Source organism: Vicugna pacos, chromosome 8 (genome assembly GCF_048564905.1).
Source record: "Vicugna pacos chromosome 8, VicPac4, whole genome shotgun sequence".
NCBI lineage: Eukaryota > Metazoa > Chordata > Mammalia > Artiodactyla > Camelidae > Vicugna > Vicugna pacos.
The window spans coordinates 52,687,706-52,704,433 of NC_132994.1; the positions used below are offsets into that span (position 1 = coordinate 52,687,706).

At 40.0% G+C, this 16,728-nt stretch overlaps 2 protein-coding genes across 8 annotated transcripts in view; one reads left to right on the forward strand and one right to left on the reverse strand.

Annotated features, from left to right (window-relative positions):
* TBPL1 (TATA-box binding protein like 1) overlaps nt 1–8,455 on the forward strand; it is a 30,273-nt gene extending 21,818 nt beyond the window's left edge. For 3 of the 4 annotated variants that reach the window (XM_072965900.1, XM_006200071.4, XM_072965901.1), the window contains exons 2-7: nt 1,982–2,160; nt 4,121–4,203; nt 4,370–4,433; nt 5,614–5,717; nt 5,811–5,905; nt 7,924–8,455. In XM_072965900.1, the coding sequence (XP_072822001.1) occupies nt 2,026–2,160; nt 4,121–4,203; nt 4,370–4,433; nt 5,614–5,717; nt 5,811–5,905; nt 7,924–8,003 (561 nt within the window). In that variant the 5' untranslated portion in view covers nt 1,982–2,025 and the 3' untranslated portion in view covers nt 8,004–8,455. The remainder of the gene's footprint in view (nt 1–1,981; nt 2,161–4,120; nt 4,204–4,369; nt 4,434–5,613; nt 5,718–5,810; nt 5,906–7,923) is intronic. The other variant, XM_072965898.1, reaches the window with a different exon arrangement.
* Nucleotides 8,456–8,541: 86 nt separating this feature from the next.
* Nucleotides 8,542–16,728, reverse strand: part of SLC2A12 (solute carrier family 2 member 12) — a 57,513-nt gene continuing 49,326 nt past the window's right edge. For 2 of the 4 annotated variants that reach the window (XM_006200072.4, XM_031680034.2), the window contains one exon: nt 11,049–12,397. In XM_006200072.4, coding sequence (XP_006200134.3) covers nt 12,262–12,397 — 136 coding nt within the window. In that variant the 3' untranslated portion in view covers nt 11,049–12,261. Of the gene's footprint in view, nt 9,329–11,048; nt 12,398–16,728 lie in introns of those variants that run through there. The other 2 variants (XR_012075017.1, XR_012075018.1) reach the window with 2 other exon arrangements.

The following is a 16,728-nucleotide window of genomic DNA, read 5'->3' on the forward strand; positions in this document are numbered from 1 at the left end:
TCAGGCTGCTTTTGTCTTAACTGTTCTTCCATACTTACTCATAACCTCATGAACCCAAATGGCTACTTGAGCTCCAGCTGTCATATCTAGACTCGAGGCAGCAAGAATGAAGAAGGGCAGAAAGGCAAAAGGGTCTTGGCTGCATCTGTTGCCAGGGAGGCTAAAATATATAGTGTTTTATTTCTGCCACAGTGCACCTAGCTAGATATCTGGGTTGTGTTCATTGTGAAGGAATGGTGGGATGGATGTTGGGGGGATCAACTTGGGAGCCTCTACCTCACAGTTGTTTCCCAATTTTAATAGGAAAATAGCAGAAAACCTGGTGGTGTTCAGATGGCTCAGTATTTGGGTTATGTTGTAACCATGGGAAGTGATGCTGAGAAACCTCCATTCTGCCTGTTAATTTGAACTTATCCTAATCACTGTCATTTTTATGCTACTATTTCTAGCTGTATGTGCTAAACTCTTCATTTTATGTAATTCCCACAGCATTACCAGGTAGGCACCATCCATTCCATGTCACAGCTGATAAAACCCAGACACAGAGAGATTGTATAACTTGCCTAAGTCCTCACAGCTAGTAGGTGGCGAGTCAGGCATACAGGCTGCTGCATAAGATCAACATTGCTAATTGCTTCTGTGCTCTCCTTATTAATCTGCCCACCTGTGTATCTGTCCCTCAGACCCCGCTGCCGCCCCGTCCCTCCTCTTGGACATAAAAATCATTTGAGCTTGCTCAAACATACACAAAGAACAGAAAAACAAAAAGATAAGCAGATTGAAAACAATAGAGTGAGAAAATATAATGAAGTTGAGGTATAATTGATGCACAGAATTGAATGCTACATGATCCTATAGAGGTGCTAAAAGCCTTGATCTGACTTCACATTGGGTCCTATCAGAAACCAAAAGACAGAAAAACAAGATTGAAATTTTTGACATCTTCATTTTTTCAAGTAATTCATATTTTCATATGTTTATATTCATATATTCACATTCATACAAGAATTTGAATCCTTATCAAGAATACTAGTTCTTCATATTGTGGCTTCGGGGAATTATAAAGATAATTATAATATTATTACTAGTATTTGCTGATTTTCTCTTTGTGGGGTAGGTGAGTTGAATTACCATTAGTTATTTTTTAAGATGTGGAAACCCAGTCAAAGAGCGACTGTTTTAGCGGGATGTGAATCACATGCTTAGTAAAAACGAGGGGTCATTTTTGTTTGTTTGTGTGTAGAAATACTCCTGTCATAGTTTTGAAAAGATACATATTTTGGAAGATTGGGATCTTTGATAAAAATGATATTGTGCTAAGTAACGATTTGTTAGCGCTGTCAGCACACACCGAGGTTTGTGAATTCCTTCAGCACAAAGCTTTTGCCTTATTCCTTTTTCCTCCAGTATCCTCAGTGTATAGAGATGTTCAGTAAGTGAAGAATGGATGAATGACTAGTGAATGAGAGAAGTCTGTCAATAGGTGTTACAATTAATATTGCTGCCTCTTTAAACTGAAGTAAGTTAACGGCTCTACTTGAAATAGAGGGAAAATGGGTTATCCTTTTTATAGCCCTTGGTTGTATGAGGTGGGTTATAATACCATCAGTGGCTGGACATTGGGACCACAAGGTTCAGCCCGTGAACGTGGTGTCTTTGGAGAATCATCGTAATTTGGTGCACTTGGAGCATGGTGGTTGTAGAGGCAAGTCGTGGGAGGGAAGTCTGGCAAGCTCCTGGTGTGGAAAAGTTACTTATTAATTTTAAGGAATGAAAGTTAGTCCCAGAAGGATTTTATGACTTGTTATCTTTTTAAAAGTGACATTTTTCGTGGGGAAAAGAAGGGACAAGATTCGAGTAACACTGGAAAAATAAATAATAGAGATTCACTTCCTGCATTTTAGTTTCTAAGATTATTTTTGAAAAATAACATTTAATGGAACATTTGGGTTTAATCATTTTATTTTGTTTTATTTCTCAGGATGTGAACTTCGTGGTGGGAAGCTAAGTTTTTAAACTACCCCAATGGATGCAGACAGTGATGTTGCATTGGACATTCTAATTACAAATGTAGTCTGTGTTTTTAGAACAAGATGCCATTTGAACTTAAGGAAGATTGCTTTGGAGGGAGCAAATGTAATTTATAAGCGTGATGTTGGAGTAAGTATCTGAATTTTGTCATGTGTGCTACATAGCCTAATTTTATAGAGCCATGAATGATACACTAGAAGTTATTCATTCTACAGATGGTTTATGAGCACCTTACCATATGCTGGTCTTACGTGATCTTGCAGGGAGCCCTGTAGAAGTGGCCTCCCCTCTCATGCAGTGGCAGCTGTTGGAGATCCTAGACTCCAGGTCTTGGCAAAGAACTCACCAGCTGCTAGACTTACTGTTCTCTCAGTTTCTTTTCTTGAAGAAAGGACATTGATACTTCCATGTATGCTTATCCAAATAGAACTATAGACAAATACCCTAATATGTATATTGTAATTTTTGTAGTATGTTGTCATACCCCTTTTGAATTAGCCGAGGTACTTGATACTCTTCAGTAACAAATTACAGAAAGCAGTATGGTTCATATCCTCACTTGGACATTTTAAATTTTAGTTTTTATTGAGCCTATAATATTTAAAATAAAAGCTGATAACTTGCTTTTAACCTTAGTGTTTTGAGATTAACATAAAATACAATGGGTGTTCATTTGGCTTTTATGGAATGAAGATTGATGACAGTATCTTACACATTTATTATAAACATTAAGAATGTGTATGAAAGGCTCTAAATATTTAAGCTCTAAAAATCAGATGCCAGTATACCTTCGTCAATTTTCATTAGTTATTATTACTATAAACTAAGTAAAGATGAATTAAATTCAATTAAAAATTTCAGTGGGTCACAGAGATTTTCAATCCATAATCCCATCTTCACTTTAAGAAAGGAATAAATACATCTAAAAAGAGAAAAAGGCTTATTGCTGCTTTCGAACTTTAGCATCCCTGGGGCAGAGAAGTCATTTTTCCTAGGCAGGTTAACTGAAAAATCTGAGTTAACTGAAAAAGCTGGTAGTGAAGGACAGTTAAACATGGAATAAACTCAGCCACTTGTGTATGAAGTTTTATCATGTGTTTTAGCTCAGATTTTACTTTGGGTTTGTGGTAAGCTTTGTCTCCCCAGATTTAATTCCTAGTTTGATAATATGGCATATGTCAGAGAAAGGGAGGAATTCAAAGTGTTACAAGAGTTTTAAGGAGAAATGTCATTTATTTGTTAACCAGTAAACATTTCTCTCTCTCATGCATAATGGACATACCATAAATATTTACATAACTGAAAAGTTGCAGTGAAAATTTAAATTCACATGTTATCTTTGATCTTAGCCCTTGACCTATTTATACTCACACTGTAGGTAATTTCATTCAAACCCATAGCTTTAAGTGCCTTTCATTTCTAAGGAATCTAAAATTACATCTCCAGCTCCAACATTCCTCCTGCGTTCATGATTTGCATGTCGACCTTGAGTACATGATAGGCATCTCGGCAGTAAGACACAGGATAACATAGTCATGGGAACCAGGAACAGAATAAAGCAGGGTTAGAAGTCAGAGAGCAAGGAAGGGATGGGTGTTTCGGTTGAATGATCAGGAAAGGCTTCTCTGTGGAGATGACATCAGGTGTGAGAGACCTGAATGAAATGAGAATACTGAAGGGAGAGCATTCCAGATGGAAGTAACAGCCTCGCGAAGCCCCTGAGGTGTGGACAAGTTCCGCGCGTTTGAGGATCCGGGCAAAGTGCAAATTCTAGTTGTGTGAATGGAGCAGAGTGAGAGGACGTGTTCCTACGGTGGTACATTGATTTCAAGTCTTAGAGGGCGACAGGTTTATACAGACCTTGAGTTTTTACTTAATGACATGTCCTCTTGGATTAACATGTTCTTTGTGTTCAGTGTAGTTCTTGATTTCAGAATGAGTGATTTGGAGGACAGTTATTTCAGTCTTGGGTAAGCTTGCAGTAGTATTTAAGCATTAAAATGACCACATAGAGCAGAGCTGTGTGTGAAAAGTAACATTTATTATGTAATCAGGTTATTGGGGTTTTTTTTGTTTTTTGTTTTTCCAGAAAGTATTAATGAAGCTTAGAAAACCTAGAATTACAGCTACAATTTGGTCCTCAGGAAAAATTATTTGCACTGGAGCAACAAGGTAAATGTTACTTGGGTTTTTAATTTTAATTTTTTAATTTCCCCCTCATGGAAAGGACATTTTTCTAGACTTAAAAACAAAATGACTTGTACAGGGTGCCTTGTTCCTCAGTATAAAATTTATTTCCTGGGTAACTGGTAACCTTTCTCTTTCTTTCAAACCATAGTGAAGAAGAAGCTAAATTTGGTGCCAGGCGTTTAGCCCGCAGTCTCCAGAAGTTAGGATTTCAGGTAACATTTTCGAAAAAATATCCAAATTGCAAATATTCAGTGATTTATTTTTGTAAAGTTAATACTTTTCATTTAATGGACTAAAGAAATCCCCACAGAAAGTCCTCTTATGATTGACCTTTTTCTGGGTTTTATTATACTGTCCTTCAGCGTAAAAATTTAGTAGCAAAACTTGCCCCTGTGGCTGTTTGTAAAGGATCCTGGCTTTTTCCCAGATCCCTTTCGCATAGAGAGAGAGACTTGTTCCTTACAAGTGAACTGCCTTTTCAACTCTACATTTTTCACTTCTCATTTTAAAAAACAGCCTGTTTTTGACTCATAAGAATGCAGTGTCAGGATGATGATGTCGGGGTGTTGGTGGTGGCCGAGTGCAGCATAGAGAGCCGTGATCGACAGTGCAGCCGCTTCACACGCTTTGTGACTTTCTCCCACTGCCTTGTGCCAGTACTGAGATGGAGGATGCTTAGTTCATCCAGATGTGTAGTTTTGCTGGGAACAGTTGAAAAGATAACAAGATAAAACCGTTAAAATATTGGTAGGAGTGGCTGAAGTGTTTAACATTGAGAGGACATTATTTTTAGCCTTAGAGCCTTTTCTCTTAGCATAACATTAGAAGTGTTGAGAGAAATCCCAATGAGTTAAAAAAAAAAAAAACCTTATCACTCTGTTCCTCGTTCTGTCTCCGCAAAGAAACAAACATCTGACTGAACACAGAAATGTCATTTTACCTTACTGCATATAAGAAAAAGTCTGGCCTTTGGAGCTAAGTGTCCACTGTTTTTTTGTGTTTTAATGACAACTTTTCCATTTTGACTCTTCAAGGAGGACTCAGCTTTAACCTTTTCTTCACTGTTCTCCTTCCTATCCCAGTAGATTAAATATCCCATTTAAAAAATTAAATATAAGATTCAGAAGACCCCAGATGTACTGTTGTAATCATGCAGTTATCTCACACTTCATTTTTTTTAATGAAGTTTTTGAGCCTTCCCCTCACACCCTTTTAATTATAGTATTAAGGATTCCCTGGTAACTTAAAATATTAAATCCATGCTTTAAGTGTTTGTTTTATCTTGTTTGCTCTTATTTTTAAGGATTGAAATTTAATGATTAAGATTGCCCTGATGAGCAGATTGTTTGTTTTGTCTCAAAGTAATTCATTGGTTTTACTTCTCTCCTGAAGGTAATATTTACAGATTTTAAGGTTGTTAATGTTTTGGCCGTGTGTAACATGCCATTTGAAATCCGTTTGCCAGAGTTCACAAAGAACAATAGACCTCATGCCAGGTAGGTCTTTGAAGAGTCAAGACAACTTACCAATTTTGAAAATACTTGTCAGGCTATAAGTATTTAGATTAATTGTGGCTTTTCTATGTGTAGTTACGAACCTGAACTTCATCCTGCTGTGTGCTACCGGATAAAATCTCTGAGAGCTACACTGCAGATTTTTTCAACGGGAAGTATCACAGTAACAGGTATTTTATGACATTGACATCAAGCTTGTCACTTATGGATTGAGTGTGATAAGAGGTGTCCAGGCCAAAATAGAAAATAATGTCTGCTTTGTCCCCTTCAGTCACTTGCCCTTCTCAGGGAGCCAGTCTCCTGACTTTTAACACAGGAGATTAGTTCTGCCTGCTTTTAAATACTGTTGTGTGTCTGTCTGCTGTATCTTCATCATGATCTTGCTGAGAGTCATCTGTACTGTTCCGTGTAGTTGTGCATCAGTCTCTTGTATTGCTGTTTAGTACCCAGTGTGTGAATACATTGTTCATGGGCATTTGGATAGATTCCAAACGTTTGAAATTAAGAATGTTCTAGTATATATTTTTATATGTAATTTTTAAGTTGATGACATCTTGCTTTTAAAGTACTCAAGAGAAACCCATTCTATGAACTTCATGGAGGTTTCACATAAGTGAAGTATTTGAATATAATCGGTACTTATTTGTTATGTTTAATGTGTTTTTTGTTACATCTTTTGAGCCTTTTTAATTGTTTGGAAGGGGTGGTTTCCGATGACGAGGCATAGATGTCAAAGGGTAGTGTTAGCATGCAGGGTGATTTTTTTTAATGGTACTGTGGTTATAAATTGTACAGAGATGTTAATTTGGAAGTCCCACCCAGCCTTTGGCAGAATTGAATTCAGGAAAATTCCTTTAGTATCCTTGAATTTTCTTCTTATTCCTTCAATCCTTAGAGGAAACTAAAAATGATTGCGTAACACCTGTAAACCTTCAGTGAAAAAGCTTTAATTTTGATTCATTCATGGATTTTGATATCTTCCTTGGAGACTTTTAAAGGTTTTTGCCTGGGTCATGGCCTGAATCTTAAAAATAGAGTGGGGAACAAGTCTATTTATTTCTGTCTTTTGACTTGCTGCTTCCACACTTTGGAGCCCAGATTTCACCAAGTCCCCAAGATCTATTGATAACTCCCTAAGTGTGGAATAAAATAATGCATATGTAAAATACATATTAAGTTAGTAAATAATGAAACAATGCAGTAGCAAGCTGAAGACCATTGACCCGGTCAGTTAGTATGCATTGGACAGTAGCATCTGGAATATCCTATGCAATGTGAACGATTCAGCAGACGTGTACTGAATGGTTCTCGTGGACACAGCCCTGTACTGTGTGGACAGGCTGAGGTGAGTCAGGAAGGGGCGGACCAGGGTAAGATGTGGTCATTTCCTCCAAAGGGGTCACAGTGGCTGCGTATATACACTTTTAGGATCTTTTAAAAGGTAAGTGTACTTTAGTGAAAAAAAACATTTTTATTCAAAATAAATTTTATGGAAATGTTTTTCGTTGTCCTTTTTTACGTTTTTTTCTAGCTGTCTGGATGAAAGATTACATTTTTTTAAAGTCATTCCAAGCATTATATGAATTAACTAATATATAGCATCACCTCATTCCTTTGTGCTTTTTTTTTTTTTAATTGACAGAGTAAGCTGTGAGGGTGAATGTTCAGATTAGTAGTAAACACATGAATACTGAAGGGGTAAATTTGGGGGGACGTTTAGACCATGCGGTTTGTAACAGCCCCCAGGTTTTTCAGCACCTGGGTAACAGCTCTGTCTAACTCTGCTGGGATCCTTGGTAATCCCTGAGCTTCAGTCGTACCCTACCCAAACGCCAGACGACAGCAAGCAAGAGGCTAAGCCTTGTCTAGTCTCGTTTGTCATCCCTTTCTTTAATACGCCTGTGATAGCACTTGGCATTCTCCGTGTGCATCTGTGAGGGTTTTTATATACTTTCTTCTCAGTGGTGCCCAGAACAAGATGAATATCATCATTTTGTGTTAATTGTCCAGAAAAAACCCTTATTCTCTTGGTTCTTACTCTATGTGTGTAATTCTGTAAGTGTAGATTGTTTTTAGAAGACACTTAACCCGACATTCTCAACTCCCTGGGTGTCTGTAATTCTGGGAATCCAGCGCTCTCTGTTGCCTCTGCTCACCCCGGCCTTCCTCTGCTGTGTTTTTGCTCCAGGGCCCAATGTAAAGGCTGTTGCTACTGCTGTGGAGCAGATTTACCCGTTTGTGTTCGAAAGCAGGAAAGAAATTTTATAATTCATCACTTAACTGGTTAGAATCCCTAACTGAGCACCTTTGAAAACCTGCTGCACATTGGACTCAAAACAAAAGGAAAACTGGACCAACAGTAATTGAGGAAATAGACTCTTTTATTCATTCACGGCTACAGTGTAAGCTCCAGTCTCTTTGGATCTTATTTCAAACCTTGCTGTAATATAAAAAGGAAGTTTACAAGACATGACATTGCTGCTTTTACAAATGGACATTCTATTTATTTTCGCAGTAATTTTCATGTCCCCGTAAGCAGAGCTGTCACAGTGTGCACTACCTTAAATTGTTGTGTTGTTGTCATTATTTTTTTCCAGTTTGAGCTAATGTTTTATTTGTGAATAGTCTTTTACATTTTTGTATGCTGAATATGGGCACCAAAGAACCTGTAAAAGTTATCTTTTTCAATTGAATGTGCACAAATAAAAGTTTGGAAAAGATCTCTCTTCATATCCATTCTGTAACTTTTATTCCCCATTTTCTATTTTAACAAAAATTGTACTCATAATTCTTTTTTTTTAATCTATGCAAGCTTAGACTTTTGCTGAAGTGTGTTGGCTTCTTTTTGAAGTGTATTTTGTAAATATATATATATATATATATAAATGTAAATATATATATATATATGCGACGTGTGTATAGTATCTTTTAATGCTCTGTTACCAAATATCAAATAGAAATTTTTTTCTTGCAGATTAGAAATAAAAACATGTATATAAATTCTAGGGAACCGGAGTAGAGCTTTATAGATTAAACATAATGTTTTATGTTGCTATTTTAACATGATAGAAAATGTTAACTATCTTTTAAAAGTTGCAGAATTGTAGTTTTAAAAAGAGGAACCTCTCACCTACAAGATGAAGATGAGAAAGAAGCTGTGACGGGTTGTACCTCAGATGTACCTTTGTTACTATGGAAAAACTCAAATCTAGTTGTTGGAAAGTAATCATCTTAGGTTGGGACTCAAGGCTAAACTGAGAGTCTTGTCAGAAGTTGAAACATTGTGCTGTCTTTAGCAAGAAGTGCCCCAAAGCTGCCTCTGTGCCACAGTGTAATTATAATACAGTTCAACTTGAACTTGAAAGCCATTTTGCAAGATACGTCTTCCCCCTGGCTGTGTCTTATTTAATGAGGCTCAAAAGTGACTACTCAGTACACAGGATTGCTACTCTTAAACTTTTAATAAATACGCATCTGTGAAACAGTGGCTCTCCGGCTCACCCGTGAGCCCAGGAAGAGTAACTCAGGCTCATACTGCAGTCACGTTCTGCCATCTGTGTTCAGGAGTTTAGTATGACTAACAGTGATCTTACCTAGAAATAAAGCCGAGTGGAGATCAAATTAGCTTCCCAGTTAAAACTTATTAGAGATCATACTGCAACGCAATCTTCCAGTGAAACCTTTGTGAAAAACTGTAACATCTTAACCTCCATACTCTAGTACATTTTCCTTACCTTCTTCTCATATCTCGAAAACTGCACTGAACAATACCTACTAGTTCATGTTTATTGTCTTTCTTCCCATTGCCTTCCCTTGCCCTGCCTCTCACTCTCTCATAAGTGAGAGGGCAGAGGTTAACTTTTATTATATTTTCTTTCTTGAGGACTGGATTGTGATTTTCAGACTTCTCATTCTTTACATTTGTGTTCATTTGCTTCATTTGAAGATCCAGTAAGATAGGCAACCTCATAAAATACACAGAATAAAATTCAGTGAGAGTTACAGGTTCTGGGCAGACAGTTTCAAACCTTGAGGTTTTCCACTTACATTGAATGAATTTAATAAGTGACCTCCTGTTTTGCTATGTTCACAAAAAAGAAAAAAAAAGGAAAAAAAGAGAAGAACTATAGAAGAGGGGGTAGAGCACGATTGTATAGCCAGGGTGCAGATCCAGATGTCATATATTTTTCAGTATTCATGTGACTTGAAAATAGGTAGGTCAGTAGCTCATCAAAATGCTTTCTCAGAAAGAGGAGGAAAGACAATCTGATCAGGTCTGAAACCAGACCTGGTTTCGGGGCTGCTGCTGGGGCGTGGCCTGGCACGGCGCCGTGGGTGACCTACTTACACGTGACAGAGCTGGTAAGAAGTGAGCATGTCTGGTGTCTTCTGGCTTTTCACAAGTGCTGTACATTTTTTTTTATAAATAAAAACTGAATATCTACATACAAATTATCAGTATTCCCCCTTTTTTATTTTTAAAAGTCAGTAAGCTCGAATTGGGGGTGTACTGGGTAAAAATTAGTTTGAAGACAGAATTGTTTTCATTATACGCTCTGGATAATAAAAGGAAAATATGAGTGTTGAAGATACTGAAGTTGAAACCACATAGTGATAAACCTACTAGGTTTATAAACAGTTTCCTGCCCATTTGCAGTGCAGGGCTAAACCAAGAAATACCTGAAGTATATACAGTATTTGAACTTCACAGCCAATATGTAACAGTTTTGGTAGATATCTTATAATCTGTGATGCTTAGCAAAGAAAAGAAAATTCATATTGATTACCTGTCTTGATTTTTTTTTTAATCTCAGCATATAATTCCACTGAAGGTTCATAATAAATTTAAATTGATCCTCGACAGAACACATTTTTCCTTCTCCTTCCAAAACAAATGAACAAAGTAGCGTTTGCTCTAAGTGGTGTATGAAACACCGTGTAGAATGGAGATGGCAAATCTCCTTTCCTCATAACTTCCACTACCAATTTTAATTTAGATACTATGTTTCAGAACCAGGTCTTTGAGTCATTCTCCCGAGTTTCTGATAATGCAGTTTTACTATTGGTCACATAGATTGTGGTCTTACCACTTCATTACAGGGGGCTGCAGTAGATCATATACCCTTATATCAAACTGGGACAGTTGGTTACGGGGCCAATAGAAAAATTTCAGTCTAATAAAAAGGAGTTTTGACTCTTGGGATTCTCTTTTCTTCAGGTTAATCATTTCTGTATTCTTTTTCAAATTAGGTTGTTCAATACTTTTTGTGTTTCCCAAAGCTTATATTACTAGTGGTTTAATGGGTCACTGCATAAGTGGTTTAAGATTCTTTATTGTAGATTTTCTATCATCGTATCCAAATTCAGTGGGTAAAATGCCTCCCCAGGTCTTAAAACTCAACTGGAGAAATACAGAAGAGTGCAATACACTGTGGTGTGGGTGAAACCCAAGTATCTGGTACACTCGGTGATCTCTGTTTGGTCATAGAGAAGAGCACAGTGAGGGAATCGTCTGGATGTCACTCATTGTGTCTGCAGTCGTATGGAAGTGAGCATCAATTATTGCCCGTACGCCGTAACCTGAGGTAGTGATATTCCTGAGGAGTGTGAAGAGTTGTGGGAAATTATGGACTGCGGTTGAGTTACCATGAAAGCCTTACAAAAGAGAGAATTTTATAAGCTTGACTTATTAATAACTCAAACCTAATTACTTCCAGATTTGGATAAATATCCTAATGGCCTGACTCCTTTTCTCATGTCTTAATTTACAGATACTTCTAAATAAATCTGGCCCCATGATTTTGAAATTCTTACTATTGATATTCTTTTAAAAAATGGATGGAAAAATGTTTATTTTTTTCAACTACTACAGAATCGTTTCTTTTAATACTTTATAATACTAACATCAAATTCATGAAAGGATATTTTGCATTACATTGTAGTTCATAATTCATAAAATAAGATGTATAATCTCTATAGTTGTTGAACTGTTATTAGGAATTATCACTAAAATCCTAACCAGGACCCTGTCTAACCCAGAAGATGTGTGCAATTGTCCACACTGTGTCCTGGTTCTTTTTGACACAAGACCCAGTGCAAGTAGTGTCTTCATAGGCAAAACCTATAAGCTTATGTTCAGACCACTTCTGTGTCTGAATGATAAAGCCACAGCTGGCCTCGAGGCATACAAGCCTTACGGTAAAAGGTAATGGCATCACTGGTCCATAGTCTTTCAAAGGCTGCTCTGAAAAAAAGTTGGAAGATACTGAACCAGCTGGTATTATTTTTAACCTGGTGTTCTGCTCAGAGTAGGAAAGAGATCACTTGGAACCTTGTACCTTATCTCCCTTTTCTGGTTGCTTTTGGGGTGTAGAGATTAAAGATTGTTTCTATAAAACTAGCTCCCCTGAAACTGAAGAGAAAACATGGGAGTGGCCAACGTGTATCAGCGGGAAGACACTCGTAAGTGTCCTTACACTGCATCACCATCTGTAAGGCTTTGAGACCACTAGGTCTCTGGAGAAAGCTACATTGGTTGTCTCCTGCCCCGCAGCTTTTTAGACTCCGAGAACTGTTCTTGGGGTTTTCTTTTTTGAAGCAGTTTTGGCACTAATTCCTCTTGGTGATGACTCATGAAACAAATGTTGTTTTTCACATAGTTCCTGAAAGAGAAAGAGGCACTAATGAAAATGTCATTCTTAGTTTACAGTATTTGGGGGGAAAAATGTGCAGGCTATTATTTTTTAATCACTCTGGGGCTTTGATGTTTCAGCTGTGCAAAAAAAGACCAGTGTTTATTGCAAAACATTGATGTGTCATGAAAGTGCATCAACAGACCTTTGCTCAAATCTCATGCAAAGAGGTGCAAGGTGGGAGGTCTTCTCAGCACATAATCAGGGCATTCCTTTCTGCAGGGAAGGATTCCAGGATTCCAAGGGTAGTCTTACATAGAACTGATGGAGATAACATCCCAGATCCTCTCATTTTTTTCTCTCTTTTCAAGCTCTCCCAGTACACCCCCCCCCCATGCGCACACACATTCTGCCTTCTGCATTATCCCCTTGCTCCTGCATTAATGAATTCATGTCTACAGGATCATTCCCATCAGCATAATAACATGCTCTAGTATTTTATGTTAATTTTTTTAAAAGACCACCTTGGAACCTCTCTCTCCCTTTTCAGGTATCTTTTCTTATAATTTAACCCATTCACCGAGTGGCCACAACATGCCTGCTGCTATGGCTGGTGCTGTGGATGAGTAAAGACCCTTGCTTTCAAGGAACTTAAGCGGAGACAAGCACACAAGCATATAATTTCAGGAGTGCTAAGGAGAAAAGGAAACTGGGAAAGGGATAAAGACTTACTTGAGGGATAGGGGACTGTCCCACACTGCTGGCATCTCTGAAGATTAGGTGACATTTGATCAGAGATGAGGGAACCGTGTGAAGACCTGCAGCTCAGCACTGTGTCGGGAAGCCTAGTGTGGGGGCGAGAGCAGGGCGAGCTGTGCGTGGCAGAGGGGAGGCAGGAGGGGAGGCTGGAGGGGTGGGCAGCAGCCACAGTTAAGCAGCTTGAATTTTGTCTGAAGTGTAGTAGGAGCCATAGGGTTTTGAGCTGGAGGAATGACATTTTAAAAAGATCCATCTAACTGCTGCATGAAGATAGACTGGAGAAGGCAGAGAGAAGAGAATGAGGTCCAGGACCGAGCCCTGAGTTGAAAGGAAGACGGTTTAGAGGCTCGCAGAATCCAGGTGAGAGACGGCGGCTTGGGTTTGGAACGCTGCTGGTGGGATGTATAGTCATGTGTTTTGTTAACAGAGCTAACACGACTTACAGATAGTGTCGACGGGGGGTGGGAGGAATAATGTGGGTGACCCCTAAGCTTCTGGTCCGAGGAGCACCCCTGCCCGGTTACCCTAAGCAAAAGCCTTGTGGAGGAATGTAGGTTGGGGGTGGGGAGGTCAACGGGACTGGGAATCAAGAGTTTTGTGTAGGTCATGTCAAGTTAGAGATACCTGTCGGACATTCCAACTGAAGAGGTTAAGTGGACAGTTAGATTTGGGAATTTGATAACCAAGTAAAAGGTCAGAGCCTAGAGATGTACATTTGGGAGGCATGAATGACTTTATGGCTTCTCAGCCCTGGGAACACATCTAAGAAGTGACTGTAGATAGCGATCTAAGGGTGTGCCCTGTGTATTCAAAGGAAGGGAGGAAGGGAGAGGAGGCAGAGGAGACCACGGAGTGGCTAATGAGGCTGGAGGAAAACCAGGAAAGTATAATATTCCAGAAGACAGGTTAAAAAAAAAAAAGTTTAAAGATAGGGAGCATGAGGAACTGGGCACGTGCTGCTGGGAAGTCCCGTAGTAGAAGCACTGCCCCTGAGGTGTGATGACTCAGCAGAAGCCATGGGAGCCTGGGGAGTAAGAATGCCTGAGTGGAGCAAGGTCTAGAAAGAATGGGAGGGGAGGACACGGGGACAACAAACACAGAGCACCCTGGAACTGAACGGTGGGCGCAGGGAGCTGGTGGGCACCCGGAGGGAGTTGGAGATTAGAGATCTAGGGAGGTATTTTGTTCAGGTTGGGAAATCCTGCAGCTCTGTGTGTGTGTTGCTGATGGTCCCACAGAAGGGGGACATCGATGACCTACTCAGGACAAATGGAAGAACTGGCCTTTGTAACAAGGCAGAGAAGGTGGGCTCAGAGGTAGGCAGTTTAGTAGATGGCGTGGAGGATGAGGTGGTCTCTCTATTTGTTTCTCTTTGTTTTCTCAGTGAACTAAAATACCAAGATCAGAGAGTGGGGCAGTGGGAAAGAGTGATGGAGCCTTGAGGAGAGAGAACAGGGTGTGAGCTGACCAGCTTGGACGGTAGGAAAATCAGCTCACCAGGGACATGGTAGATTGCAAGACACTCCCGAAGACCTACTTGAGATTTATGTTTGTCAGTTTAAAACTAGTCTTGTCAGCTGAGTTAAGTGTTTTCTCCAGCCATGTGTAGTTCCTTGGATGCAGGGATAAAACAAGCTAAGAATTGGCTTCATCAGAATTCAGGTTTGCCTGGATGATGGAGGCAGAGAGGACAGGGTAAAGGGAAGGGTGGTGCAGGGAATCCAAGCAGGGCAAGAAAGGGAGTAAGGACCTGGGTAATAGCTGTTTAGTGGATTCCCCGTCCTGGTGTGTTTGAAGTGCAGGTGTTTGAAAAAGTGAGCTGCAACGCAGAGTGGTCTGAGGGTGAGTGGGATGCTTGTGAGAGGAGCAGTGATGGGTACAGAGTCTAGGTTATGAGCTTCCTGTTGGCTCCCCTTCCCAGCAAAACTCGAAAGCATGGCCTGTAGTTGATGTCTTCATGAACTTCTGTCTCCTCAAATCTCAGTCCTCTGAGACCGTACCTGACAACTGATGGCCACCCCCTCTTTGTCCTCGGCCGCTGAGCAGCATTCAGCATCATCCAGTCACGCCTTCCTCCCGCACTCCTCTCGGCTCCAGTGATACCGTATTCTCCTGGCGCTTCTCCGGCCTCACTCACTGTTGGCTCCTTTTCAGTTGTTTTGATGCTCACTCTCCTCGGCCTGATCTCTAAACGTTGGCACGATCTAGGGCTTGGTCCTGGACCTCATTCTCTTCTCTCTACTCTCTGATGAGATGATCTCATCTGGTTCCATAACCTAAATACCACTTACTCCCAAATTTGCCCTAACCCTGAATGTCTCCAGAATTACATATTTATATATCCAGCTGCCAATGAATACTATTTCTACCTGAAGTCTATTGGCCATCTGTGTAATCCTTCCAGCCCTGAAACCTGTTCTTCTTTCAGGCTCCCCTAGTTTACCATCCATGCACTTTCTCAAGCTGAATTTTTTTTAGGGATCACCCTGACTACCTGATTGCCTCACTCCTACATCCACTTCATTCATTCATTTGTTCATTTGTTCGTTTATTCATTTCAATAATGAGCTTCAATTACATGTGAAGAGATGAATCCAGGTGCTGGGAAACAACAGTGAACAAAGTACACAAAATTCTCTGCTCTCCAGGAACTTAATATAGCAAGGGGAGAGAGACAAGAGACCAAACAAAATGCAGAGGGTACCAGCTTTAGAACAAAGCTGAAGGAGAGCAGAGGCAGAGTTGGGATAAGATTGGGATTTTAAATAGGGCGACAGGAAAATTCTGAAGGGGGTAAAGCAATGAGATAGGTGGATGGACATCTGGCAGAAGGGAATCTAGACAGAGGAAACCAGGACACAGACTCTGAGTCTTTGGCGTAGCTGGTGTGTTTGGGATGCGTCAAAAATGCCAGTGCAGCTGATGAGAGTGAATGAGCAGGCATGTAGCAGGAGATGAGGGCTGTCTGGGCCATCAGAGCCCCGGGAGGATTTGAGCAAAGGAACCGCTTAATCACATTTAGAGGGATCACTGGCTGCTGTGTGGAGAATAGATTGGAGGCTGAAAACAGGACCAGGCTGGTGGCTGCTAGAGTAACATGGGAGAGAGCATGGTGACCCCGATCAGGGGAGGAGCTGTGAAGGTGGCCAGGCTCAGGATCTATTTTGAAATAAGAGTCAACACTGTATTTTCTGGAAGATTGAACACAGGATGTGAGGGAAAGAGCTTCAGGGAAGACTCCAAGGTTTGTGGCCAGAGCAACTAGAAGGCTAAATCTGTTGACATCAACTGAGGTAGATAAGACAGAGGAGTGGGGTAGGTTTGGGAGACAATGGGGTTCAGTTTAGAACATGCTAAGTTTGAAATATTTGTTAGACCTTTGAGAAGAGAAGTAGTGCAAACAACTGAACAGAGAAGCCTGAATTCAGGAGAGGTGTCGAAGCTGGAGATGGAAATTTTGGATTCAGTGGCGGATGGATGGTATAAAGGCTGTTGGCTTTGAGGTTGAGTCAGTGAAGGTGATAGAGAAGCGGTCAGAGGATGAAGCCCTAGGGCACACCAGCTTTAAGATAGTGGAAGATAAGATAGAGCCAGAGAGGATG